Source organism: Caretta caretta, chromosome 6, assembly GCF_965140235.1.
Source record: "Caretta caretta isolate rCarCar2 chromosome 6, rCarCar1.hap1, whole genome shotgun sequence".
NCBI classification, from domain to species: domain Eukaryota; kingdom Metazoa; phylum Chordata; order Testudines; family Cheloniidae; genus Caretta; species Caretta caretta.
Window position 1 is genome coordinate 112185247 of NC_134211.1, and position 26648 is coordinate 112211894.

The window sequence follows — 26648 nt, forward strand, 5'->3', positions numbered from 1 at the left end:
GTATGTACTACCACCAACTTGGTTGCATCAAAGTCTTTTAGAAATAGCACTCTGTCAGCAATTTTGTAATACTGACTTCTAGGTATCTTTTATCTTCGGAAGCCAGTTAAAGGTAGACGTGTGTTTTGTTAGTCTGTTTAGTCTTTCTGTAATGTGTCAAAAATGCTAAGTGTGCTGCCAGAACCATTATTTTTGTTGGTCTTCTGCTTTCTTCAACCTGAATGTTAATGTTCTTTCACTGCTATTATAAAATATTTATTTTATATTTTTACCAGATGAAAATAAACCCATCTGGATGCATGCTGAGGAGAGAGAAGAATGCAAAGTAAGGACATGATTAAATAATTGTTTTCAGAACTTCTGTTGTTAGTTACAGATTTATATTTTAACACGCTGTTTTCAATTTAGGGAAAGCAAAAAGATGGCTCGTCCTTTGGAGAGTATGGTGGTTGGTACAAAGCTTGCAAAGTTGATAGGTAGGTATATTATTTAAAGCATTTTAACTACAGAACATATAATACTTAGAAATGTCAGTTTGAAAATCACACTTAAAAATAAAATCCTCTTATCTGTGTTACTAATATTAAAACTGATACTTAAGAAATCCAAGGCCCATGTTTGCTGGCCACAGCAGAGAAGGTGTCTTTGGGGATCTGGTTGTGACTTGGTTCTGAGGCCTTTTTTATCCCAATTGAGGCAAATCTCTAAATTCCAGTGGCTAGTAACAGCACCCAAAAGACCATCTGTCAGTTGGAGATGAGTAGAATGCAGCAAACTCTGGACATGCCTTTTCCCCCAGTTTCAACATACCCCTTATTCCAGGAATTACAGAGGAGGGGTGATATAGGAGTTTACTATACCAGCTCTGTGCCTGCTGGGAACTCCCATATGCTGTGCATGTGATCAGTCTCTATTCTGACTATGCTATTGATGTGCAGTGGCACAAAGGGAGTAGAGCAGGCCACATAATCTGGCCTCCTACCTACTTTAACTCCTTATGCTGTTCTCTGTTTTGTGTCGTTGACTGTGCAAGTAGATTAGTCTTGTTTTGGTTATTTACTTTTTGATTCTCATGCTCTACACAGAGCTACAATGTTTGAATGGCAAAATCTTGTGAGAAATGGCTTTGTTTGACTTTAAACATTTTCACTGAAATTTGAAACAACGAACACTTTTCTTTTTGTATTATGCTTGGTAAAACTTTTTCTGTATTGTGACAGGGTCAGGCTAGATGGCTACAGGAAAGCGATAGAAGGCAGATATATTATCCCCAGGTTAAGTAGGTCCCTTTTCCCTGGGTAAGGTAACAGGGAAGGTTCCAGAACAATCAGGAACTTTCTGGAAACAATTAAGGCAGACAGGCGGATAAGAACACCTGCAGCCAATCAAGAAGCTGCTAGAATCAAGACAGGCAGGCTAATCAGGGCACCTGGGTTTAAAAAAGGAGTTCACTTCAGTTTGTGGTGTGCATGCAAGGAGCTGGGAGCAAGAGGCACAAGAAGCTGAGAGTGAGAAGGTGTACTACTGGAGGACTGAGAAGTACAAGCATTATCAGACATCAGGAGGAAGGTCCTGTGGTGAGAATAAAGAAGTTGTTGGGAGGAGGCCATGGGGAAGTAGCCGAGGGAGTTGTAGCTGTCACGCAGCTGTTACAGGAGCCACTGTAGACAGCTGCAATCTACAGGGCCCTGGGCTGGAACCCGGAGTAGAGGGCAGGCCTGGGTTCCCCCCATCCCTCCATCCCCCCCCTACTTGATACTAGAGGCGTTGACCTGGACTGTGGGTTCCACCAGAGGGGAAGGTCTCTGGCCTGTTCCCCGATCCACTAGATGGATCAGCAGAGACTGCGGGGATTGTTCTTCTTCCTTTTCCCCATGCTGACCAGTGATGAGGCTAACTGAGTGAACAGCATATTTGAGCCACGAAAGCGGCCAAACAGAGGGCTGCCGTGAACCTCTGAGGCGAGCAAATCCACCAATAAGCGCTGGACCCACCAAGGCAGAGGAGGAACTTTGTCACAGTATCAAATTTAAATTTTGAGTCAAAACTATCATACTGTGTGTGTGTTATGTATAATATCAAAATCGTCTGCACAAAATAGTTGACGCTGTTAATAATGAGATTTATTTCTATATTCATCTTAGCATTTAGTTGGGGGATGTAGTAATACAAATGAGACTTTTAAAACTTAGTAAAACTATTGCTGGATCTAGTAAACTTATCTGTTCAGTCAAATATGACATAAATATGGAGGAGAACGGGTAACTGAAGTATTGAGGAGCATGCTGATCAGGAATTTTGCCATGTCATAAATGTCTCCTTGCTCCTACTTCTCTCTCTTGTTCTAAACACTGTGTGCCACAGAAGTAGTCATAGCCTGCTATTTAAATAGCAGGCTATCTTATTGCTTCAGGGTTTCTGCTCAAATGCTGCTGGAACAAAAGCTCAGCAAGGGTTTTGACTGGTTTAAGACTTATAATAAACAGTTCTGGTATATTGTTGAATCAGGTTTTTTTTCCTGTTGGGGTGGGAAACACAATTCTCAAAGAAATTCAGAATGGAATTTGAAATCTTACCCCTCAACATCATTGGTTCAAATCTGGATGAGGTATGCAGCAACTGAAAGTAGCTCCCAGCTAGAGGCCGAGAAAGGAATTTTTTATCTCAATTAAGTGTCTAATCCACATTACAACACCCACCATTGATACTGGCACTAATTGACATATTTTTCTGGCCGTTTCACTGGTGGCCAAAGTTTGACTGTATTTTGGAGACTGAACTACACTCTCACCACCAGAGGTCTGGTCTGAGGCACCCGTTGCTGCTGTTCATGTAGCGTGGCTCCAGAGGATAGTTATTGTATTAGTTTTCAGGACCATTAAGCAATCACTTTTTGTGAGTCTCAAATGCGTTTGAAGGATATTTTTAATGTCTCTCACATATTTAATGCTAGTATAATATTTTAAAAGATGATTCTCAGATAATATTGATGATACTGATGGTATCTAAGCTTTTATCTCATGTTTTTGAGTTTTCATGTGTTTGTAAGTTAAGAATAATTTCAATGTGTTTTTTTTAATAGTCCAACAGTAACAACTACCTTAAAGAACCTTGGAGCACTTTACAAACGTCAAGGCAAGTTTGAAGCTGCTGAAACATTAGAAGAGGCAGCAATGAGGTCTCGTAAGCAGGCAAGTATGAAAATTCCCCTTTGTTCTTAGTAACGCTATTTGTGGTTTGTTTTCATTAAAATTTTGACTTCCACTTGATGTATATTGTGCACGTTTGATGTTTTAGCTGTTCGGTAGCTGGCAGGTTTTGAGAGATGTATTGCTGTATATATTTGCCAATTTACTATCTATTATGTTAACAAAAAACACCCTTAGTTTTAGTTTAAATTTAAAATATATAGGCTCCATGTTAACCATTAGTAAACTGGGTAATTGCTAGGATGATGATACCAGGAACTGGTGGAACACTAAGTGTTCTGAGGTGCCACTGTGTGTGCAGGAGAACAGCAGCTGGTAACTGTGCATGCAAGAATGGCACAACCGAGTGGGGACACTTCTTGGCCTGGGGTGGTGGCAGCATGAATGTGAGTGGCATAATTGAGGGTGAATCCTGAGGAGGGCATGAGGGAGGACAGATACAGCAGGCTTAGACAGCAGTTCTCAGCAGGAACAGTGTGAGGAGTTGAATCTTTGGGGTAAGTTTGGACCATGGAGGGACCATAGCTAGGGAAGCATTTCTGAGGAGGGAGACCTGTTAGGGAGAGGATCAAGAGGGGAGCCTTGGTTGGTGAACTCTCTCTCCGACACTTCTGTGTGTTGATATGAGGTACTCTTCAACCTATTGAGGAGGAACTTTTGTGACTCTCTTAATGTAGACAAAACCTGGGGCTGGTGTCTACAATGAATATTTTTAGAAATTCTCGAATCCTAAAACCTGTCAAATGACCACCTCACCTTTCCACATGGGGAAAGAGTTGTTTTTTTTCTTGAAGTAGAAGGAAAGCTGAGTGTATGTTTGTGTTTTAATATGGCTATAAATGTAAATGTATAAATCTATGAAAAAAGAATGTAGACTATACTTACAGAATAGGGGATTCTGTCAGCAAAATATTTGGTGGACATGGTGGATAATTAGGTGAACACGAACTCTTGAAATTCAGTTTTTAGTAATTTTGGTGGCAGAAAAGTAAGAATTTTGTCTTGTAAAATGATGTTTTTGTGTGGACACTTTATAATTCAAACTACAAGTAAACTAGTTCAGAACAAAGATATTAGTCAAAATATGGCAGGCTATATCTTGCAGATAAAGTACCTCTTTTTGTTGTAAATACACCAATTTGTAGCTGAAATGTTTCAAAACCTATTAGTACATGATCCTGATCCTGCAATATTTTTTGCTGCTGTAGAAGCAGACTGCCAGGAATAGGAAAGAGTAAAGGAGTTACTGACAAACCTTATACCCAAAAATGTGCTGATGACATCAACGTTGGTTGATTGTTTAGACACACAAAGAAGAATCCAATCCATTCCTCCATGACAAACAGAAGGAAAATCTGAGTGTTTGCCAAGTAGAAAAGGACAAAACCAGTAAGCTTGAGGGAAGATACTAGAGAAAAAAAATCTTGATATCCCCTTTTTAATATAAATACACGAAAATGCTCCTGCATAAAGTTTTTGATATACCTTTTATCCAGTGAGATTTTAAAGTAAAATAGCAGTTCTTCAAGCAGTGTCCTTGTAAGTGCTCCACTTAAGATGCACTTGTGCCCTGCGCCTTTGATTGGAGATTTTTGGTAGCAATGCCTGTTCTGCCCTCACATGCACCCCATGCATTCTCGTGCATCATGCTGAGGCTATATGGCATTAAACTGAGGGCAGTTGGCCTGTATCTTCTCAACCACCATTGACTTGAGACGGAGTCTGCAATGAGTGCCTGTTCTCTGTTTAGCATTTAGATGATAGTTTTATAGTTACTTACCTTTTAGTGTTTCCTTTTTCTTTTCTTTCTTAATAAAAAAATTCTTTTATTCTTAGATAGATATTTGTTTAGTACTGCTTCTTGGGATTGTCTCATTGTTTTTTCTTGGGAATGGTGGGTTCCCTAAGATTTGAGAGGTGCCTCTTCTGCTGTGAGGCTATTCCAATCAGTGACAGGCTTTCCCAGGCTTTATCCTCCACTCTTTGGGGATACCCATATTCCTAGTAAGTGCAAGATCTGCACATCCTTCAAGGGTAAATCCCGAAAAAATAGGGAAACCAAATTTAAATGTCTGATGATGGAGGAAGGCTTATGTCCAGCTTCAGATCCAGGGGTGGAGGATCCCACTGTGCATAGACCTCCCAGTAGTGCTATTGCTCTGTCCACATCAAGATCTCAGTCACCAGAAACCGTGAGAGTGGTAGACAGTACCATGGTACTAAGTACTTCTGTTGTACTGAAGTCCTCATCTGCATCTTCCTCTAAACAGAAGAGGTAGGGAGTAAAACTGCAAGAGGATCTGTCAGTGACACAAGAGGACTATGGAGATCTCAGGTCCCAAGGGGAGTTCCATGTAGGCTCTGATTGATGCTGGTACTGCAAAGGCAAAGAAAAAAACTCAGTCTAAGGCAGACTCCGTACCAAGTTTGGGTACCCAGACGCTAACTGGCAGAGATATGGGTGAAAAGAGTTATCATTCCATCCAGGAACAACACTCAGTACCAATATTGAGGAAGTCAGCTGTAGCAGGGGTGGCTAGACCTCATATGGTACTGAGCTCGTAACTGATGTGCTCCTGGGTGCCCAGCACGTGGTGCCAGCTACATCAGTACTGAAGCCACCCTTCACAGAGTCTCTCCTGGGCCAGTCTTTGTTACCATCAGCAGGTGTTCAGGTAACTGTCACATTCCAGGTTGCTGTCCACTTGCCTTGAAACCTTGGGTGCCTCACAATGCTTTGCTGTGATAGCTCCCAAACAGGGCCACTCACAAACAGCATGCAGGTCACACCCTGAGTGCCTGTGTATAGTTGCAGTCCTGGTCCAGCAACTCTGACATCAGCAGCTTTTCAGCAACACATCAGCTATACTCTGGCTTCCAGGAGCCTTGGTTACTTCTTGCCGGGTGACCCCAACACGCTCCTAGTCCTGAATTTCCTAAATGTGTGTTCTGCATGGCCGAGCCCTCTCTTGGACCGTTCAGATATTATACGTCTATTGGCCTTGCAAGGGGTCAGTATTCAACAGTTTACTGCTTTAACTGGAGTTACCCAAACATTTCAGTTTAAACACAACACTGGATTAGTTTTGATTAAAAATAAAAAAGTTTATTTAACTTCAAAGAGAGAGATTTGAAATGAGTACAAGTATAAGGTGTTAAAGTCAGAAACGATTACAAGAGAAATAAAGATAACTAGCTTTCTAGTATCTAAAACTTAAATTAGACTTAGTTCAAGGTCAAATCCTTACCACATGTTTCCAGCAACATTGCTGACCAAATTCTCAGGTCAGGATCCTCCTGCCCCTCCCCCCCGCACCTCCCTGGAAGTCAAAGGAATGGTTCCTTTGTTGTTCCTTGCTAAATACAGATCCATCTGTTCTTTCCCCTGACATGCGATTGCCAATCAACTTTGACTCCTGGCTAGAGATGTTAACTTGTCCTTTGTCTTTGAGGAACAGGTTTGTCTGGTAAATACGTCAGTCAGCTTCTGTTCATATAATATTGCTACACACATTTCACCATGATATTACTGACCAGTGAGTTATTAGTTTTCAAATGATACCTCACAAGGCATATTTTGTACAAAGATTATTACAATAGTGGGTAGTATGTGGGAGTGAACTCTTCAGATTTTCACATCTCAGTGCAAAGTTTCCCTGTCTATTCTAAAACACATCACTAGCCCTCCTACATTGATGTTTAACAAGAGAATAGACCTTAAAAGGACACCCTCATGGCAGGAACACAGATGCCTCCATCTGTACCTTTGGGCCCTGCCAAGTGGCCTTGCTGGGATCCGTGGTCGTTCTATCGCCCGCAATTTGCAATAGGGTCTTCACACCACTGGAGGGAACAGAGAAGGACCGATTTTCCTCAGTCCCCTCTACTACCACCCATGTCAGAGGAAGAGCAAGAAGCAAGGATGGACAAGGGAGATGACACCTCATATGAATATTTCCTCCTCTTTACCTGATGAAGCTGTGATGCTTCCATCACCTTCTATGGCAGATAACTTGAGACAGTTTCAGGAACTGATGAAGCAAATTGCTTACAGGCTTCAGATTCCCTTAGAGAGATTTCAAGAGCCCATAAACTCCTAGATATTTTACAAACTTCATCATCCATGAGAATTATCTATCCAACGGGTAGTGATCAATGGCTCCATATCTAGTTGGCAGCCGGTATCAAGTGGAGTACCCCAAGGGTCGGTCCTGGGGCCGGTTTTGTTCAATATCTTCATAAATGATCTGGAGGATGGTGTGGATTGCACTCTCAGCAAATTTGTGGATGATACTAAACTGGGAGGAGTGGTAGATACGCTGGAGGGGAGGGATAGGATACAGAAAGACCTAGACAAATTGGAGGATTGGGCCAAAAGAAATCTGATGAGGTTCAATAAGGATAAGTGCAGGGTCCTGCACTTAGGACGGAAGAACCCAATGCACAGCTACAGACTAGGGACTGAGTGGCTAGACAGCAGTTCTGCGGAAAAGGACCTAGGGGTGACAGTGGACGAGAAGCTGGATATGAGTCAGCAGTGTGCCCTTGTTGCCAAGAAGGCCAATGGCATTTTGGGATGTATAAGTAGGGGCATAGCGAGCAGATCGAGGGACGTGATCGTTCCCCTCTATTCGACATTGGTGAGGCCTCATCTGGAGTACTGTGTCCAGTTTTGGGCCCCACACTTCAAGAAGGATGTGGATAAATTGGAGAGAGTCCAGCGAAGGGCAACAAAAATGATTAGGGGACTGGAACACATGAGTTATGAGGAGAGGCTGAGGGAGCTGGGATTGTTTAGCCTGCAGAAGAGAAGAATGAGGGGGGATTTGATAGCTGCTTTCAACTACCTGAAAGGGGGTTCCAAAGAGGATGGCTCTAGACTGTTCTCAATGGTAGCAGATGACAGAACGAGGAGTAATGGTCTCAAGTTGCAGTGGGGGAGGTTTAGATTGGATATTAGGAAAAACTTTTTCACTAAGAGGGTGGTGAAACACTGGAATGCGTTACCTAGGGAGGTGGTAGAATCTCCTTCCTTAGAGGTTTTTAAGGTCAGGCTTGACAAAGCCCTGGCTGGGATGATTTAACTGGGAATTGGTCCTGCTTTGAGCAGGGGGTTGGACTAGATGACCTTCTGGGGTCCCTTCCAACCCTTATATTCTATGATTCTATGATTCTAATTGCCATTCCAGTGAATGAAGCTCTTATGGAGCTCACTAAGACTATTTGACAAACCCCAGCTTTGACACAGTCTACCTGCAACAGATAAAAAGTATTATGTTCCTGCCTGGGAATCAGAGTTTCTCTCACACAACTCTGAACTCTCTAGTAGTAGGGGCCATTAATGAAAGAGGCAAGCAACATAGCTCTAAGTCCATCCAATACAGCAAGGACCAGAAGAGGCTCGATGTTTTTGGCTGCAGAATCTATGCTTTAGCCACAATTCAGTTCTGAATAATGAACTATCAGGCACTCACGGTCAAGTACACTTAGGCCTGGTCTACACTGGGGGGCGGGGGGGATCGATCCAAGATACACAATTTCAGCTACGAGAATAGCGTAGCTGAAGTCCACGTATCTTAGATCGACTTAGAATCACTTACTTCGCGTCCTCATGGTGTGGGATTGACGGCAGAGCGATCAGGGATCAACTTATCGCGTCTACACTAGATGCGATAAATCGATCCCTGATAGATCGATCACTACCTGCCAATCTGGCAGGTAGTGTAGACGTGGCCTCACATTACAACACATGTAATTCCTTTATTGAGCATCTGTGAGAGGAACATCGTAGCCAGTTTAAAGCCACCATTCAAGAGGGTCGGCTGCTAATGAAGACATCGCTCCAGCAGGGGCGGCAGGTTTGTATAATTTTTGGTGGTTCCCAGAACGGGTCCAAGACCTGCTCCCCCACACACACCTGCCTTATAAGCTGATATATATTTTTTTTAAATGTGAAGGCTCTGGGGTGGGGCTGGTGATGAGGGGCTTGGTCTATGGGAGGTGCTCAAGCAGAGAGTTGGGGTGTGGGAGTGAGGGCTTTGGGGTAGGGCTGGGATGAGGGGTTCATGGTACAGGAGGGGGCTCAGGGCTGGGGCAGAGGGTTGGGGGGGATGAGGGCTCTGTCTGGGGGTATGGGGTGGGGCAGGGTCAGGACCAGGGATGAGCAGTTTGGGGTGCAGGCAGGCTGCCCCAGGGGTGGGACCAGAGAGGAGGACTCCCCCCAGCCCTCTCCCTCTTGGCAGCCGTGAGCTCTGGGGGAGGAGACCCCCTTTTCCCCCCCAGCAGCACACTCGCTTTGCACCACTGTCACTGCACATGCTCCTAGGGATCCTCTCAGGTCCAGGAAGCCCCCTTGCCTCCCCTGTGGGGGGGGTGGGGGTGGCTGCCATCACGTATGCACCTCCTCACCTGCTGCTGCCCCTCACTGTAGCCTCACTGGGGATGGGGATGGGGCTGCCCCTGGCCCAGCAGGGGCAGGAGCGGTGACTGCGGGCAGGGGGGGCCCCCTGTGCTGGTGGAGGGTCCTGTCGGAAAAGGGAAGGGTTCGTCTGTCTGAGGCAGAAGGGGCAGAGTCAGGGTCAGCCTGCCCTGGCAGTAGTGGTTGGGGGGTGCTAGGACCCTGCGGCGGCAGTTGATGCCGGGAGCCAGCAAAGTGGAGTGCAGCACAGAGTTGCAGGGTGCAGGCGACTGCCGCCCAGGGTGCAGGCAGGGAGGCTCGTGGGAGGTGCATGGGGGCAGCAAGCAGTGCCGGGGGAGAGACCCAGCCTCAAACGTTGTTGGAGTTGTGCCCCCGGGCCCTGAATATTGCTGGAGCTTGGGCACCGCGGGCCCATATAACTCACCGCCCCTGTGCTCCAGGCCTCCTTAGATGCAACATATACTGCAGCACAGTCTATATTATCTGCAGTGGTCATGAGAAGAGTGTCTTGGCTGCAGATGTTGGGCTTTCTGAAAGAGGTTCAAAGTACACCCAGCCCTGTATTCAACATGCCATAGACCTTTTGAAGCCCTGGTCAAGCGACCTAGGTACTCCAAAAAAAGAAACCCCTATCAGCTACAGCTACATTCTCCCAGCCATCCATGTCCTCAAAGTGACAATTTTGATGGCTTGGTCAAGAGTCTCAATCATCCAGTTGATGGGACTATACAACTGCAGCGTCCTATTCCCCTCCCTCATTTTGGATGCTGCCTTTCCTATTTTTAGAATGTGTGGGAGCATATAACTTTGGACAAATAGGTTTTGGAAGCCATAACTTCTGGTTACACTATCCATTTCCAGGCCCTCCCTCCTACCCATCCCCGTCCCTCTTCAGGGACTTCTCTCATGATCAGTTACTAGAACAAGAAGTGACCTCACTTCTAAGTTTAGGAGCAATAGCACCAGTTCCTGTGCAACACAGAGGAACGGGATTCTCCTTAAAATACTTTCTTATATCCAAAAAGAAGGGAGGGTGGAGACCGATTTTTAGACCTCAGGTCTCTAAATGGATACATAAAACAGCAAAAATTCAGGATGGTGACATTGGCAGTAATAATTCTGTTAGAATTAGATTGGTTTGTGACCCTCGACCTACAAGACACAGATTTTCATGTCACTATTCACTCATCATACAGAATGTTTCTTTGTTTCTTAATCAATAGCAAACACTATCAGTACAGTGTGCTTCCTTTTGGACTATCTTTGGCACCAAGGGTGTTCTTAATTATTCTGGCAATAGTTGCCGCCCTCCTATGTTGTTTGAGCATATTTATTTTCCTGTACCTAGACAATAGGATCTGCCTTTGAATAAGCCAATCGGGAGGTGCTGAAGTCAATAAAGATCATGTGTTCTCTGTTTCACAGTCTGGGCCTTCAGATCAGACAGTCTATTTTGACTCCATGTCCGTGTCTAGATTTCAGAGGGCTTCTCTGTATGCACTGACAAACAGCATACTTACCCTCCAGGTGATTTCTCGCACTAGCTGACCTCATCTCAAGGATTCAGGGCAGTCCTCAAGTTGCAATAAGAGATTGCCTTCAACTGCTGGGACACACGCCCACATGTGTCTTTGTAGTGCACCATGCCAGGTTACATCTCCAAGGTCTACAGGGATGGCTTTGAACGGTTTACAAACCCAGCAAACATAATATAGGCAGGTTATTTTGTGTTTCCCAGTGGATTCCACACTCACTCAATTGGTGGAAATGATTCAACCAACACTTGCACAGGTGTTCCTTCCGTTTATTCAGATTCCCCCTACTGTGATGATATCAGGTGCTTTGCTTTTGGGTTAGGGGGCACATCTAGGATCTCAGAAGATGTGGGGCAAATGGTCACTACAGGAGCAGCTTCTCCACATATTCCTTTTGGAATTGAGTAGTCAAAAATATGTGCGTAAACTTTCTACCTCTAATCAGACTGAAGTCAGTAAAGATAATGAATGACAACATGGCATGTGTGCGAGGAGCGCCAGGAGCTGGGAGTCCTGGTGCCACAGATCAGGTCTGAGGACAACACCATCGTCACCCCGAGCGCCAGGGGCATGCTGGAGAGGACCCTGAAGGCAGCCATCCACTCGCTGTACATGGAAGCCCTGAAGCGTAAACTGGACCAGGGTAAAGCCTTCGAACTGACCAGCAAGTGGGACGCCAGCAACCGCTTCCTCGCTGGGGGCAGATTCCCCCCTTTTCAATGACTGGCGGTTCATCCACCGCGCCCGGCTCAACTGCGTCCTGCTCAATGGAGCCGTCCGCCACAGGAACTGAGACAAGCGTTGCAGGAAGTGCGGCTATTCCAACAAGACCCTGCCCCACGTCCTGTGCAGCTGCAAGCCCCGCTCCAGAGCCTGGCAGCTGTGCCACAACACCATCCAGAACCGCCTAGTGAAAGCCATCGCACCGCACCTGGGGGAGGTCGCCGTGAACTGCGCCATCCGCGGTACTGACAGCCAGTTGCGACCCGACGTGGTAGTCACCGACGAGGCCCAGAAAAAGATCATCCTCGTCGACATCACGTTCTCCTTCAAGAACAGGACCCCGGCCTTCTACGAAGCCCGAGCTCCTAAGCTGGAAAAATACACCCCTCTGGCCGACACCCTGAGAGCAAAGGGCTGCGAGGTGCAGATGGATGCCCTAATCGTCGGAGCCCTAGGCGCTCGGGACCCCTGCAACGAGCATGTACTGCGGACCTGTGGGATCGGTCGACGCTACGCATGGCTCATGCGGTGCCTCATGGTCTCAGACATCATCCGATGGTCCAGGGACATCTACATCGAACACATCACCAGCCACCGACAGTACCAGGAGGTGTGAACCGGTACGACATCGTGCATCAACTATGGGAAAGGGACTGAGAGGCTTTTTCCATTGGACCATATGAACTGGAACCATAAACTCACTGAACATTAAATCCCACCAAATGAGGGTAGATCCATCCCCGTCATTGTATCCACTCATTATACTCCACACCTGAACGTAGCCATTATATGGACAACATACCCCCATATCTCAATGTCTGTACTTTGACCGGTTAAACTTGTACCCCCAAGGAGATTGCAGATTATGTATTCCTTATGCCACCTGTTCCTAAACCAAATTTCGCACCCCTTGATAATCTGTACCTTATTCCCTGATAACCAGAAACTTCTGTGCTTAAATTCTGTACCATTTTCTTTTTACTTCAACATCATCTTAATAAAATTATTAAATCTGTTCTTATCAGCTGTCAGGGAGGAGCACCATTCCCCATCTCTCTGTGCCAAAGCAATAAAACTCTGGAATTGATGCACAACCAACCACATAGTCATCTCTGCTTCTTACATCCCAGGTATTCAAAACACCATGACATACTATTTCAGCAGATGTTTTTCTTATGTATGAATGGGAACTAAACTCCAGAGTCCCTCACATGATATTCTCAGTTAGGGGTTCCCAGAGGCAGACCTGTTTGCCACAGCAGCCAATTCAAAATGAATCATGTATTGCTCCAGAGGGGGTCTTGATCCTGTATTCCTTGGAAATGCTGTTGTCATAGCATGGACAAAAGGACTTCTATGTGCATATCCAATGCTGTTATTATTGAACGTTCTAAACAAGATTGGGCCAGGGTTATAATGATAGCACTAAAGTGGCCAAGACAAGTCTGGTATCCCTATCTCATCAGAGTCACCTGTTGTCCTTCTTGGAAGCTTCCAGTCAGTCCTTACCTACTGACTCAAGATGCAGGTCAAACACTTCACCCCAGTTTACGGATTCTGAGGTTCCAAGCAGAGAGAGAGTTGGTAGGTCCCATGGGAAGCAGGTCTAAGGGGAAAAACAGTTCGAGAGAGTTGGCAGTTTTTCAAAGAAACATTAAGGACACGAGTAAACTATCCCACTGCGTAGAAAGGATAGGAAGTATAGCAAGACGCCACTGTGGCTTAACCAGGGGATCTTCAATGATCTGAAACTCAAAAAAAGAGTTCTACAAAAAGTGGAAACTAGGTCAGATTACAAAGGATGAATATAAACAAACAACACAAGCATGTAGGGACAAAATTAGAAAGGTCAAGGCACAAAACAAGATTAAACTAGCTGAAGACATAAAGGGTAACAAAAACATTCTACGGATACATTAGAAGCAAGAGGAAGACTAAAGACAGGGTAGGTCCATTACTCAGTGAGGGGTGAAAGACAATAACAGAAAATGTGGAAATGGCAGAAGTGCTAAATGGCTTTTTTGGTCCAGTTTTCACCAAAAAAGTTAGTAATGGTTGGATGTCTAAGATAGTGAACACCAGTGAAAATGAGGTATCATCTGAGGCTAAAATAGGGAAAGAACAAGTTAAAAAATGTCTTCAAGTCAACAGGGCCTGACAAAATATATCCTAAAATACTCAAGGAGCTGACAGAGGAGATATCTGAGCCATTAGCAATTATCTTCAAAAACTCAGAAGACTGGAGAGATTCCAGAGAACTGGAAGAGGGGAAATAGAGTGCCAGGCTATAAAAAGGGGAATAAGGACAACCTGGGGAATTACAGAGTAGACATCTTAACTTCCTTCTCCGGAAAGATAATGGAGTAAATAAGCAAGTAAACAATTTGCAAACATGTAGAAGACGGTGATAAGTAAGATGAACATGGATTTGTCAAGAACGAATCATGTCAAACCAACCTAATAGCTTTCTTTGATGGGGTAAAAAGCCTTGTGGATGGGGAGAACCAGTAGTTGTGGTATATCTTGACTTTAGGAAGGCTTTTGATACTGTCTCACATGACCTTCTCATAAACAAACTAGGGAAATACAGCCTAGATGGAGCTACTATAAGGTGGGTACATAACTGATTGGAAAACTGTTCCCAGAGAGTAATCATCAGTGGTTCACAGTCAAGTTGGAAGGGCATATCATGTGGGGTCCCACAGGGATTGGTCCAAGTCTGTTCAATATCTTCATCAATGATTTAGGTAATGGCATAGAGAGTACACATATAAAGTTTGCGGACGATACCAAGCTGGGAGGGGTTGCAAGTGCTTTGGAGGATAGCATTAAAAGTCAAAATGATCTGGACAAACTGGATAAGTGTCTGAAGTAAATAGGATGAAATTCAAGAAGGAAAAATGCAAAGTACTCTAATTAGAAGGAGCAATTAATTGCACACATACAAGATGGGAAATGACTGCCTAGGAAGTAGTACTGCAGAAAGGGATCTGGGGGTCATAGTGGATCACAAGCTAAATATGAGTCAACAGTGTAACACTCTTGCAAAAAAAGCAATCATCATTCTGGGATGTATAAGCGGGAGTGTTGTAAGCAAGACACAAGAAGTAATTTTTCCGTTATACTCCACGCTGGATAAGGCCTCAGCTGGAGTATTGTGTCCAGTTCAGGGTGCCATATTTCAGGAAGGATGTGGACAAATTAGAGAAAGTCCAGAGGAGAGCAACAAAAAAGATTAAATGCTTAGAAAGCATGACCTCTGAGGAAAGATGGAAAAAACTTGGCTGGTTTAGTGTAGAAAAGAGAAGACCGCAGGGGGATATAACAGTTTTCAAGTATGTAAAAGGTTGAAAATTTGTTCTCATAAACCTCTGAGGTTAGGACAAGAAACAATGGGCTTAAATTGCAGCAAGGGAGATTTAGGTTGGACATTAGGAAAATCTTCCTGTCAGGGTGGCTAAGCACAGGAACAAATTGCTTGGGGAGGTTGTGGGATCTCCACTGCGGGTTTTTAAGAACAGGTTAGACAAACACCTGTCATGAATGGTCTAGTTACCAAGTAGTCTTGCCTGGAGTTGCAGGGACTAGAGTAGAAGGCGGATTGCGGTCCCTTCCAGTCTTACACTTCAGTGATTTGATGGTTCTTGGGGATAGAGGGCCTTGTTCCTCAAATGCACAAGAAGTTTTATTAAATAATAGAAAACTATCTACAAGAAATACTTTGGAAACAATACCATCTTTGGTGTAACAGTCATCATATTTCATCAACTCAATCTTCTCTTCATGGGGTACTGGATTACCTGTTGGAATGGAAGACGTTTCTGTGAATTGTATTAAGGTTCACTTAGCACGAATAACAGGCTTTCACACACCCAGGGAGGGTATTTCTCTCTTTGCTCACCCAACTACATCAAGATTTCTGTGAGGTTTGTCAAATATGTTCCACAAATCAGAAACCCTGCTCCTAGCTGGGACCTGAACCTAGTCCTTAATGACCTTATGAAGCCTATGTTTGAACCTCTAGCTACATGTTTGTTTTAAGATTTATTTTATGAAGACAGCCTGTCTGATATTGTTCTCTTCTTCTCAAAGAGTAGGAGAATTGAGGGCTTTAATGGCAGACTCCCTATTTCAGTGTTTTCCAGAGAGAAAATGTCGCTACAGGCCTATCCAAGATTCTTACCTAATGTGTCCTCAGAATGCCACATTAATCAAACCAGTCATCTCCTGGTTTTCTTCCAGAACAACATCAGATTAGTCAAGAAGCTATATTCCATACTCTGTATGTAAGGAAGGTGTTAACTTTCTGCTAGACAGGACCAAACTATTTAGAAAATCTCCTGTTTTTGTCTATAATGGATACAAACAAGGGTTTGGTAATTTCGAAACGGAGATTGTCAAAGTGGTTCTCTGGTTGTGATATGGTATGTGGTATGATAGAACTCATGTCCAACCCCCTTTGAGAGATTTAACACATTCTACAAGAGCACTGTCTACATCAATTGCATTACTTAAGGACGTACCAATTGTAAACATATGTAGAGTGGCAACTTGGTCCTCTGTTTCATACTCTTGTCTGATTATGTCGTGGTGTCTTTGGAAAGATCAGATGCGGCTGTGGGCAAGTTAGTTCTCTTCTGTATTGAACTCTGCGCTGAACCTTCTGCCTTCTTTGGGGGATACTGCTCAGGAGTCATCTGAAGTTGAGAACCGAGAGGGACACTACTCAAAGAAGAAGAGGTTACGCATCTTGTGTAGTAACTGGAGTTCTTGGAGATGTGTCCCTCTGTTGGTGCTCCACTATCTGCCTTCTTCCCCTCTGCTTTGGAGTCATCCTCATGGGACTTTGTGGTGGAGAAGGAGTTGAGGGCAGTTTTCCCACACAGCCCATATAGCTTCTTCTTGAAAGATGAGGATGTGTGGGGTGCATGGGCGGGCTGAATGGGCACCTCTACCAAAAATCTATTATCAAAGGCGCAGGGTGCAAGTGCACCTGAAGTGGACCACTCACAGGGACACCCATTTCAAACAACTCCATTTACTGCACAAGGTCAGTAACCTCTCTGTATGCCTATTGTCTCCTGAGCAACAAAACTTTCACTTGGTGTTTTGTTCTGATTTGGTTAATATCACTTCATGTGATTACATGCATATTAGAAAAGTTATGACATAGTTAACCAGGTAAATGGCAATGAGTATAAGAAATTATAGGCATCACTGGCAGGTAGGCCTATAGTTGTTTGCCTAAGACTTAGCATTATAAACCACCACTTTTAGTGGCTTATAACTTCACCTGAATGGTTAAAGTCTGGCAGAATTTTCTTTCTGTGCATTTTCCCTGCATCAGGATGGATTTTTTTAAATGTTTCAGCACAAAGGGTTCAGCTGTTTCTGAGAGTAAGGTTAGGTGAACGTATTATTTTTAAAAAAAAATTGGCAAAACAAAGTTCCAACCATTTCTTAGAAGATCTCTAGTGCCGTTCAGATTTTGGACCAGAATTTGACATTTGGTAGGGAGTTTCTTTGTAGGATCAAAGAAATGCTTTTTGATGTCCCAGAAAAATCAGCCCAGATATGGCTTACTAATAAGTGTCTGAAAATCACCCCTTGCACATGATCAGTAGAGCTTGTTAAAGGTTTCAAGTATTAGAGTAGCCGCCGTGTTAGTCTGGATCTGTAAAAGCGGCAAAGAGTCCGGTGGCACCTTATAGACTAACAGACGTATCGGAGCATAAGCTTTCGTGGGTGAATACCCACTTCGTCGGATGCACGTTAAAGGTTTGCAGCTGAAATCCCTGAATATTCCATTTGTATGGAGCATGCTCTAGTCCCACAGAGCTCCAAAACGTGCCAGCTGCATTCACAAGCACAGAGCTAGTTTCAGATATGGGGGTTGATGCATTTACTAACAGCAGCTGCCACTGCCCTGTTGGTCTAGATGAAGGCACATGTTAAAGTAAAGGGGAAACAAGGTTGGACTGCCACCCTCTTATGCTAAAAGTAGAGATAGTTCCCCCTCTCCCTGTGGGCTTGAGGCAACAGCACTTCTTGGCTGGTGTGCTGAGGGTGCCACCTTCTGTTTCAGTTTACTTTCACTACGGAGGTAGGTATGCTGGACTCCAGGAAAAGATTATGCTTCAAGTCTCATCTCTTTCATGGACTAATGAAGTCTTGTGTAATTTGCATTTCTTATTGAGCAAGTCAAGCGGTAAAGTATAATTCTCCTAATCTTATATTCTGCTAAATGAGGTTGCACGTGTTCTGTTCTGTCAGAACTGGAAATAGAACCCGGTATTGCATCTGTCACATGGCTCTTTAAGCCACATTTATGTCTTCTGGGTTGTGGGCTGCCCCGGGGGCTGGTGCAGCCCTCGGACTAGGTTAAAGCAGCTTTGTGGGATGCTCTAATTTACAGCAGCCTGTTGGCTCACAGTCCAGAATTGCAGAGTGTTGCAGCCACTTCCCCTGATAGGGGGTTGGCCCAGGATCCCCGCTGGTGCTGGCAGAAGGGGAGTGCCGCATGGCCCGGGACCTCCGCTGGCACTGGAGGGAGGGGGATGGGTGATGGCGCGTGGCCTGGGACCCAAACTGTGGGGAGGGTTGGCAGGGCTCGTAGGCTCTCTACCTGGGTCCGCGTGTCCCTGCAGCTCGAATGAGGAAGGGCAGCCAGAGGGGCACTGCGTGCTGCCCACCACAAGTGCTGGATCCACAGCTCCCATTGTCCAGGAACTACTGCCAACGGGAGCTTTGGGGATGGTGCCTGCGAGCAGTATGTGGAGCCCCCTGGCCTCTCTGCCTAGGAGTTGCAGGGACATGTCAGTGGAAGCTGGATAGCTCCCCCCCCACAGGTAAGCGCTAATTTGCACCCCAACCTTGCCCCAGCCCTGAGTCCTCTCCCAAATGCTGAAACTGCTGCTGCTGCAGAAGTCATAGAGGTCCTGGAAGGTCACAAAATCTGTGACTTCCGTGACAGACACGCAGCCTTAATCATGGTCTTGTGCTTCCCGTGTGCTGGGGGAATTAACACTGTGTTTTTAGAATGAATGTGCCAAATCTGTTATGTTTTTCTGTGCTCATTGTAACCACTAGAACCCCACTCCCCTCCAGAGCCAGCAATAGTACCCAGGCTTTTGATTCCAGACTTCTGTGTGCTGTCTGAAAGAGTTGGGTAAGCCACTGGCAAAGTGTCATGTTCCCCTCTAGTGACTGATGGACATAGAGGATTACATACTGCTAGTGCAGTTAGTTAGTTACACTTTTAGCTCAAGTAGTAGAGGTCTGTGTAATTGATTCAAAGGTTTTGGGTTTCAATCCTGTTAATGACCCATACAGAGTGTCTTTATGGTTCCACTTGATGGAATTTCTGTTTCTTCAGTTTACTTTTCTAAAAAACTAGGCATTTGTGTACAAAAAGCTACTTTTAAAATGTCAGTTACAAAGTGCAAGTACTCAAAATTAAGAAATGCCCCAATTAATGTTTTCTATGTGACTTAGCTTCCTTGTCTGTATATTATGATAATCTTTGTGTGATCATATACTATTTGACCCATGCTTCATTCACTGCGCAAGGTGGACAGTGAATGAGGCAGAAAGTTACAAGAGAAAGGATGTTCTCTTGTGACAAACTTACTGAGCTGGGTTCTGTTCCTGGCTGAGCAACAAACATCACTTTGATGCTGGGTAAGATTATCATAATGCGTATGCACAGTAGCTCAAATTAAGCTTGCAAGCTTACTTTTGGCATTTCCTGACATGATTTGTTGTCTTAGCAACTTAAATATTTTTAGTGTAGTTTTTTGTATCTAACATACTTTGTATTTCTTTCAGTAATCCTTTTAAAAATTCAGAAAGTGTACCTGATGTATCCTTTATCAGGAAACTATCTATTGCACTGACAAAAGATTGGAGTCAATAAAGTCTCTCCTTTCCATCTCTACTTTGATCCTGTTCTATGGTTATAATTAAATTTTCATAATAAAATTCATTACTGTTAAAATTTTGGCACATGAGAACACTTTTTAATAGAAAGCTTATACCACAGCTGGGTTTTTTTTAATGTAATACTTTGTGTTGGGCTTTTTAAACATGAACTCAATGTTCTTTACAAAGATAGGTAAACATTACTAACCCCATTTAACATATGGGAAAACCAAGGAAAAGAGAGCATGTGTTTCCATGTTAGTGATCTAACAGGCGCCTTAGTACCAAGCAGATATGTGAAATGCTTGAGGTAAGTCACTAACAGTCAGGAGAAGAACCCCAAGCCTGCTAACTCCCAGGCCTGTGCTCAGTCCAACTGTTTTGCTTTATGTTGCATTGATGTTTGTAATAGATCAGATATAAAGTATTGAAAATTGTATTAGGTTCAGCGTGAGTTTAATGTGTCACTGATTTTTTCGTTAACTTGGTTACCATGCATATTTATGATAGTGTACATTATTAAAACCTATACTGAGCAAGTAAAACACTTTTCCCCCCTTTGCCTGCCTCACAGGGTCTTGACAATGTTCACAAACAGAGAGTTGCTGAAGTGCTAAATGACCCCGAGAACATAGAAAAAAGGCGAAGCCGAGAAAGCCTCAATGTCGATGTGGTAAAGTACGAAAGTGGCCCTGATGGAGGCGAGGAAGTGAGTATGAGCGTAGAATGGAATGGGGTAAGTACAGTACACAGTTGAAGAAAATAGTGGTAAATTTTCTAGACTATAACAGGAATTCCTTTGTCCAGTTGTCATTCCATTGTGTTTTCAAAGTAGTTTTCCTACTTCATCTACTTTACACTTTGTAATTCTGCAGAATTAAGAATTAAAGAATAAGATCTTGCATTTAGTAAATTCTTTTTTAAATTGTCCACAATGTTTTGTCCTGAAAAGTAAAATTTCTTTAGGAATTTCAAGAAGCTGGGCTTAACTATGAGTATTTGAATGCTGATTGAGTGTCCTGGTGTTTGTTGGGTGCATAATCCCTAGTCTGTGGTTTTCTCAATAGATTGGCAATTAATTTACTTCTGCTTATTTGCTCTCTTTATATCATCCTTGCCTGTAGGTTAAATGCGTCCAGCAGGTACCACTATGGAATTAGGGATATTAGAACATCACTGATTTTTAAAGTAAATAAAAACAATCAGTTTAAGACTTAAAAAATACTCCAGTCACCCCTCTCCCAACCTTGTCAGAGAAAACGACCTGTAACTTCGTTTCCAGTTATGGAAGAAGAGTGATCCATAATCTGCTTTTGTATGTGCTGTCATTACTGGATCATGGCAACTTGACGCAAAGATACATTTTTTTAAATGAAATGTATATCTCCACTTCCCATGCACTCCTTTAGAATTTATAATTAAAGTGAGGCCTTATTCTATCTTGTGATGTCTTGTTCCACTACCTAACATAACATCTGTGTCACGAGTTAGAACAACAAAAACTTTTAAAAACAGATATGTTTGTAATGTGTAATTAACTATGCATTTTTTTACCCTTTTTTATGTCTTTCATGCTTTTATTTATACTGTTTACTTAATTTTGTTTGTTCCGGTTACTGACTTTCTTATTGTGTATTCTGTTGCTGCCAAGGGAATGTACTTAGTGCAGGCAGTCAAACTGTTAATTCACTGTAAGCTATAGTTCTGCTAAAAGCACTGATACATTTTGCCAAATTGCTGAAGTGATAGGTTTGTCTGACTACTTTTGCTTTTGCTTTAGGGTGTTTATCCTACTTTATAAACTAGAATGCTTCTAAAGTTCATTTCTCTTACAACAGTTTTTCAGTCACTTGCAAGAAGCTTTTAAAGCCAACTTTTTAAAAAGCTTAACACTTGCTGAATTTGCCTGGAGAATGTTCTCTCCATCTTTGGTTGCTTTTGTCATTTATCAAATGACATTTTCTTGGCATTGGTATTCACCGTTTCAAGACAGTCAATCAGCATCTGTTGTGAATAATTAATGTTGCATCATTAGTGTCCCCACAATAAGTTTTGTAACTCCTTTTATCTTAATTTTGTCCACTCAGCATTAGAACTGTGTACTGTACTCCTCCCTTAATTTCTGCCGTACTTTGCATGCCTTTGTGTGTTCTAAGTGAATAAAACCTTTTTTTTACTGTTTGCTTTTAATTAAAACAAGCATGCAGATTTTGGAATGATAAAGAACCTTCTGGAAAAATACAAAATGGTATTTCTAGGTCAATATTTGAATGAAACCTAAACTGATAAATATCTGTTGACCTAAAAAATTAATTTTCCTTTAGGGACCAGAATTAAGGAAGTGTTGATTTTTATAAAGTCTGGGAATTGCACCATTCATTTTAAAAATGTGGCATCACTTTTTCTGATATACATGGGACTATCCTTGAAGTCTTTAAACCATGATTTGAGGACTTCAGTAGCTCAGACATAGGTGAGAGGTTTTTCACAGGAGTGGGTGGGTGAGATTTTGTGGCCTGCGTTGCGCAGGAGGTCAGACTAGATGATCATAATGGTCCCTTCTGACCTTAATATCTGTGAATCTATTTACAGTCCACATTTTCTTCCTCACTTGAGAGAGTTTGTTCATACACAAATGAAAAACAGGAAACTTCCCGGCATTGTTTTCTACCTTATTTTAATGCTGCTCTTTTCTGTACCTGTAGGATGTGGTGTCACCTTTCCCTCATCTCTTCTCTCCTCACAGATATTCTGCTTCTCAGACAGGAAGTACTATTGAATTTCTATCACAGGCAATTTACTTTGTTTACAGAGACCAAAGGAAGTGCCTGTTTTGGTAAAAACCTTCTGATGTGCATCTGTACTCTTGAGTTGGCTCAAGAATTTGGCTCTCAGACAAAACAGTGTTAGGGTTTAGGAATAGTGCAATTTATAGAGTAGTTGAAATTTTTTTAAAATTTGACTTTTCAGTGAGAAATGTTCTGCAGTTTTTGAACAGCAGTGCACAGAAGTAGTAATTTTGTGAGGGTATACACAATAAAAAAGGATACTGCAATTAAAGTAATTACCCACATGTAGTATAGCTTAGAAAAGAACGGTATGCTTTTGGGGTATTGTCCTATAGGAACTGAAAAGTCTGTTTTTAACCAATAAATCTATAGCTAAATACTAAGACACACTTTGTTTAGTAAAATTGATGTAATGTATATTGTATACTAACACTTCTAAAACTTGCACATATTTATGGAACAATACACTGTTCTCATAACTTTTGATCAGTTTTAAACTTTTACAATTTGAAATTGTAGTTAGAGAGTTCCTTTCATAAACATTTAAAAAATGTTTTCTTATACTGACTTTTCCAGATAAGCCTGAGCTCTTGCCCCATGTCTGTCTCAAAAACTGAAGGAGATTTTTTATACAGTGGCTATAAAGCTGAAATTCTGGCTAACTTGAGAACTGTTGATGTGAACATGCCTATTTTAAGATGCAAGGAATAATTTGCCTTTTTATTCATGGAATCATGTAACTAAAATATAGAGTTCAGGTTCAAATAGGGTGACCAGATATCCCGATTTTATAGAGACAGTCCCAATATTTGGGGCTTCTTCTTATATAGTCTCCTATTACCCTCCCACCCCGGTCCCGATTTTTCACACTTGCTATCTGGTCACCCCAGATTCAAAGCTGCTGAATTTCTATAAGCACTTCTTGAATCATTATAGCTGAAATGTCTTTATGTAATTCTAAATAAAATACAAAATCTAATTTTATAATAGACCTCTGTCATCAGGTGAAGATTTGATTGCAACTCCCAGTTAGTTTTCAATCACTGGTAGAAGGGCATTTTTTTGTAAAATATCTATTATCGGTATTCACTCTACTTCCTACAAAGAGATGCCATCATCACTAAACAAAAATCTTAATTGATATCCTTGTCCATTTTCCCAGAGTTGAGAAAGAAAAGCCTAAGAATTCAACTACTCAGTCACTTCTGTAGGTGGTTCTTTCAGTTCAACTTTGAGGTCCCTTGGGCAGGGCAGTGTGTGGAAACTTGCGTGTTAGTATTTTCCTTATGAATTTTATTTTTTAAAAATATATACATGATAATACATAAACAGTTCCATGGATTCTTATTACCTCAAAGAAGTAGATGGAATTTTATTTGTTTGTTTGGAGGGGTGAGGGAAACACTTTTCCTTTTTAGTGTTGTGGAGAAAAAAATTCCTGACAGAAGTTAAAGCTTAAATGAATGCACCTTGTTCTGTTAATTTCTTTTAAATCTTGTATTAAGTTTTTCCTTTTAATTTTGGTTTTTGTATTCTTTTCAACTGAAAAAAAAGCATTCTTTCCCCTGCGTATATGACACGTGATGTGTTTATAATATAAAAGCAATTTCTGGCTTTTAAAAATCTGCTTTTCTCTTATTTACAGATATTAATTTAATAAAAGACTGGATCTCTTTTGGTAATTTTTGTATGATACATGTTAGTGAAATAGGTTAAAGTATGTAAACAAACAACTACCTTTTTGGTAATTGCAAGGATCTGTGAATGGCAGCACTTACAGGTGCAATCCCAAATCTTTAATTTAAAAAAAGACCTCCAGCACATGACCTAGAAATACTGTAAACATAACTGTTCAAAATTGAAAACTGTTGAACTTTTCCCAACAGTTTCATTCAGTTTTTCTCTCTCCATTTCTGTCTGACAGGCCTAGATGCCTTTTGTGATTCTTATACTGTCTCCTGCATGACGGGCGTGCACCATCTTCAAGCTTTAACTTCTCTCTTCAGTACTGACTGCTGTGTTTTAGAAATCCCTTACGATTTTTGTCAGAGCTACACTTCCTTGTAAACTGGCCATTCCTTCAGTGCTATGTCTTTTATTCGGTTTCTTATTTCTGTACATGTGTAGCTTTGCTAGATATGTATCTAGTCATACAGAATGTGTTATTACAACCATTTGCTGTGTAATACTTAAGTAAAAAGTAAGAATGAACTTTATAAATAGCTGTTCACTATGAAAAAGGTAGTTAAAAGTATCACACAAGGTATTATTAAAATAGCATGATGGTGACCTTTACAGAATAAAACGTAAAAGTAAGGCATGTGCTCCAAGTGCTTTAAAATATATTTAGAGACCTATAATGTGGTTAACATCAATATGGAACTCTGGATGTCTTCACTTATGATTATTCTAAAGTAGCATTGCTGTTTAGTCTTTGTGTGAAATTTTGGCAATTTATGCTTTTCTCTACTAATCTTGGTGTTCAGTGATTTGTGTATCTGTCTTTCTCTAATAAACTCACTCCAACTGATGTCTGTCTTTGTCTGCTTAGTAGTACTTTCTCCTTTTACAGTCCTTACTTTCAAACAGTAGCCATATAGGATTTCTAGATGTAGCAAGTGGTTACTTATCTTACTAAACTGTTGATTTTTTAAGAGAAAACAATAATTCTTTGGCATACAAATTTGATATGTACTTAAGAGTTAGAAACTTCTGTGGGCATAAAATGTGAATTTAATGTGCAGAAAGTTGTCATTTCATCTTGTTTTATATTTTTCTGAAACATGGTGAAAGAAAACTGAAATATAAGAATCTAAATATATATTTTCTGATCATAAATGGTTCCTAAGTTTTTAATAAACTTAACTTATAGAATTCACTAAATATGTTTAGTGCACATGGCCTAGATAGTTGAACAAAAATAATAAAATAGTTCATTCAGACCTTGATAGAATGCTTTTGCTTGATACTGTACTCACCTTTCCCATATGACTGCATCAAAGTAAACATGAAATGTTATGGTGGTGGTGAAGGTGTTGGTATGCATTTGTGAGTCATGTATACTTTGAGATTATTTTTTTAACTCTTATGAATCATAGTTAACTATAAATTGAATAGATTTTCATATTTCTGAAGTCCTTGTGATAAGTAGGCACTGTTAAGTCTGAATGCTGACAGTAATCTTCTTGATAAAATACAATTTATATGTCATTTTAAAATATTTATATAATTTGGCACTATTACCTATCGGTAGCAGAACATAAGTATTTTGACTATACATGTTGTTGTTGTTGTTAATTCAGCTGTGGGGGAGGGGCAAAAACTGTTGCAGTTTCACATTTGTTCAAATTTTTTTCAGGATGGCACTGGATCTTTAAAACGCAGTGGTTCCTTTAGCAAGCTCCGTGCTTCAATTAGACGCAGCAGTGAGAAGCTGGTTAGAAAGCTGAAGGGAGGAAGTTCACGAGACAGTGAACCAAAGAATCCTGGGTAATTATTTATTCTTAGATGAGCTGGTGTGCTCCCAGTTCGTGCCCATTTTGTAGCCTAGCACTGATCAAGGTAGCCTTTTCTCTTGTGGCTATTATCTACCTTTACTGCATGTAGAATTGTAGTTCATAAAAAGGTCTTAAACATATTGTATTCCTTACTGAAAAGTGATATAGGGAATAATTTAACTCTATGCTGACAGTTCCTTAATATTAACAGTGGAAAAAAATTAATTTATTTTAGTATTTATTGCTCAGTTGTTGTTTTTTACAGAACTTGCAACTTCTTAAAGGAGGATGCTTAGCATGATGGCAGCTCTAAGAAAAAGCTTTATTTAGAACATGTTTATATAGTCAGAGTATTATTGGTGCACTTTATTAAATTGCTAAATTTCTTTTTTCCCAGAGAATAAATTAAGTTGCCCAGACTTTATTCTTAAGTACTGTAGTGGGAAAAGGGATGTGGGGGCAGGGGTTGTTTGTTTTTTGGTGTTTTATTTTTATTTTTTGCTTCAGTAGAACTCACGACTAGCATAGCATTATGAATAGTTAATGTATTAAAAATA

The 26648-nt window shown here is 41.8% G+C and overlaps 1 protein-coding gene across 8 annotated transcripts in view; it reads left to right on the plus strand.

Moving 5' to 3' along the window:
- Positions 1 to 26648, plus strand: part of LOC125638995 (kinesin light chain 1) — a 134596-nt gene that overhangs the window by 97732 nt on the left and 10216 nt on the right. For 4 of the 8 annotated variants that reach the window (XM_048855386.2, XM_048855380.2, XM_048855379.2 and 1 more), the window contains 5 exons: positions 276 to 325; positions 409 to 476; positions 3083 to 3191; positions 20380 to 20541; positions 25953 to 26083. In XM_048855386.2, coding sequence (XP_048711343.1) covers positions 276 to 325; positions 409 to 476; positions 3083 to 3191; positions 20380 to 20541; positions 25953 to 26083 — 520 coding nt within the window. Of the gene's footprint in view, positions 1 to 275; positions 326 to 408; positions 477 to 3082; positions 3192 to 20379; positions 20542 to 24518; positions 25125 to 25952; positions 26084 to 26648 lie in introns of those variants that run through there. The other 4 variants (XM_048855381.2, XM_048855383.2, XM_048855384.2 and 1 more) reach the window with 3 other exon arrangements.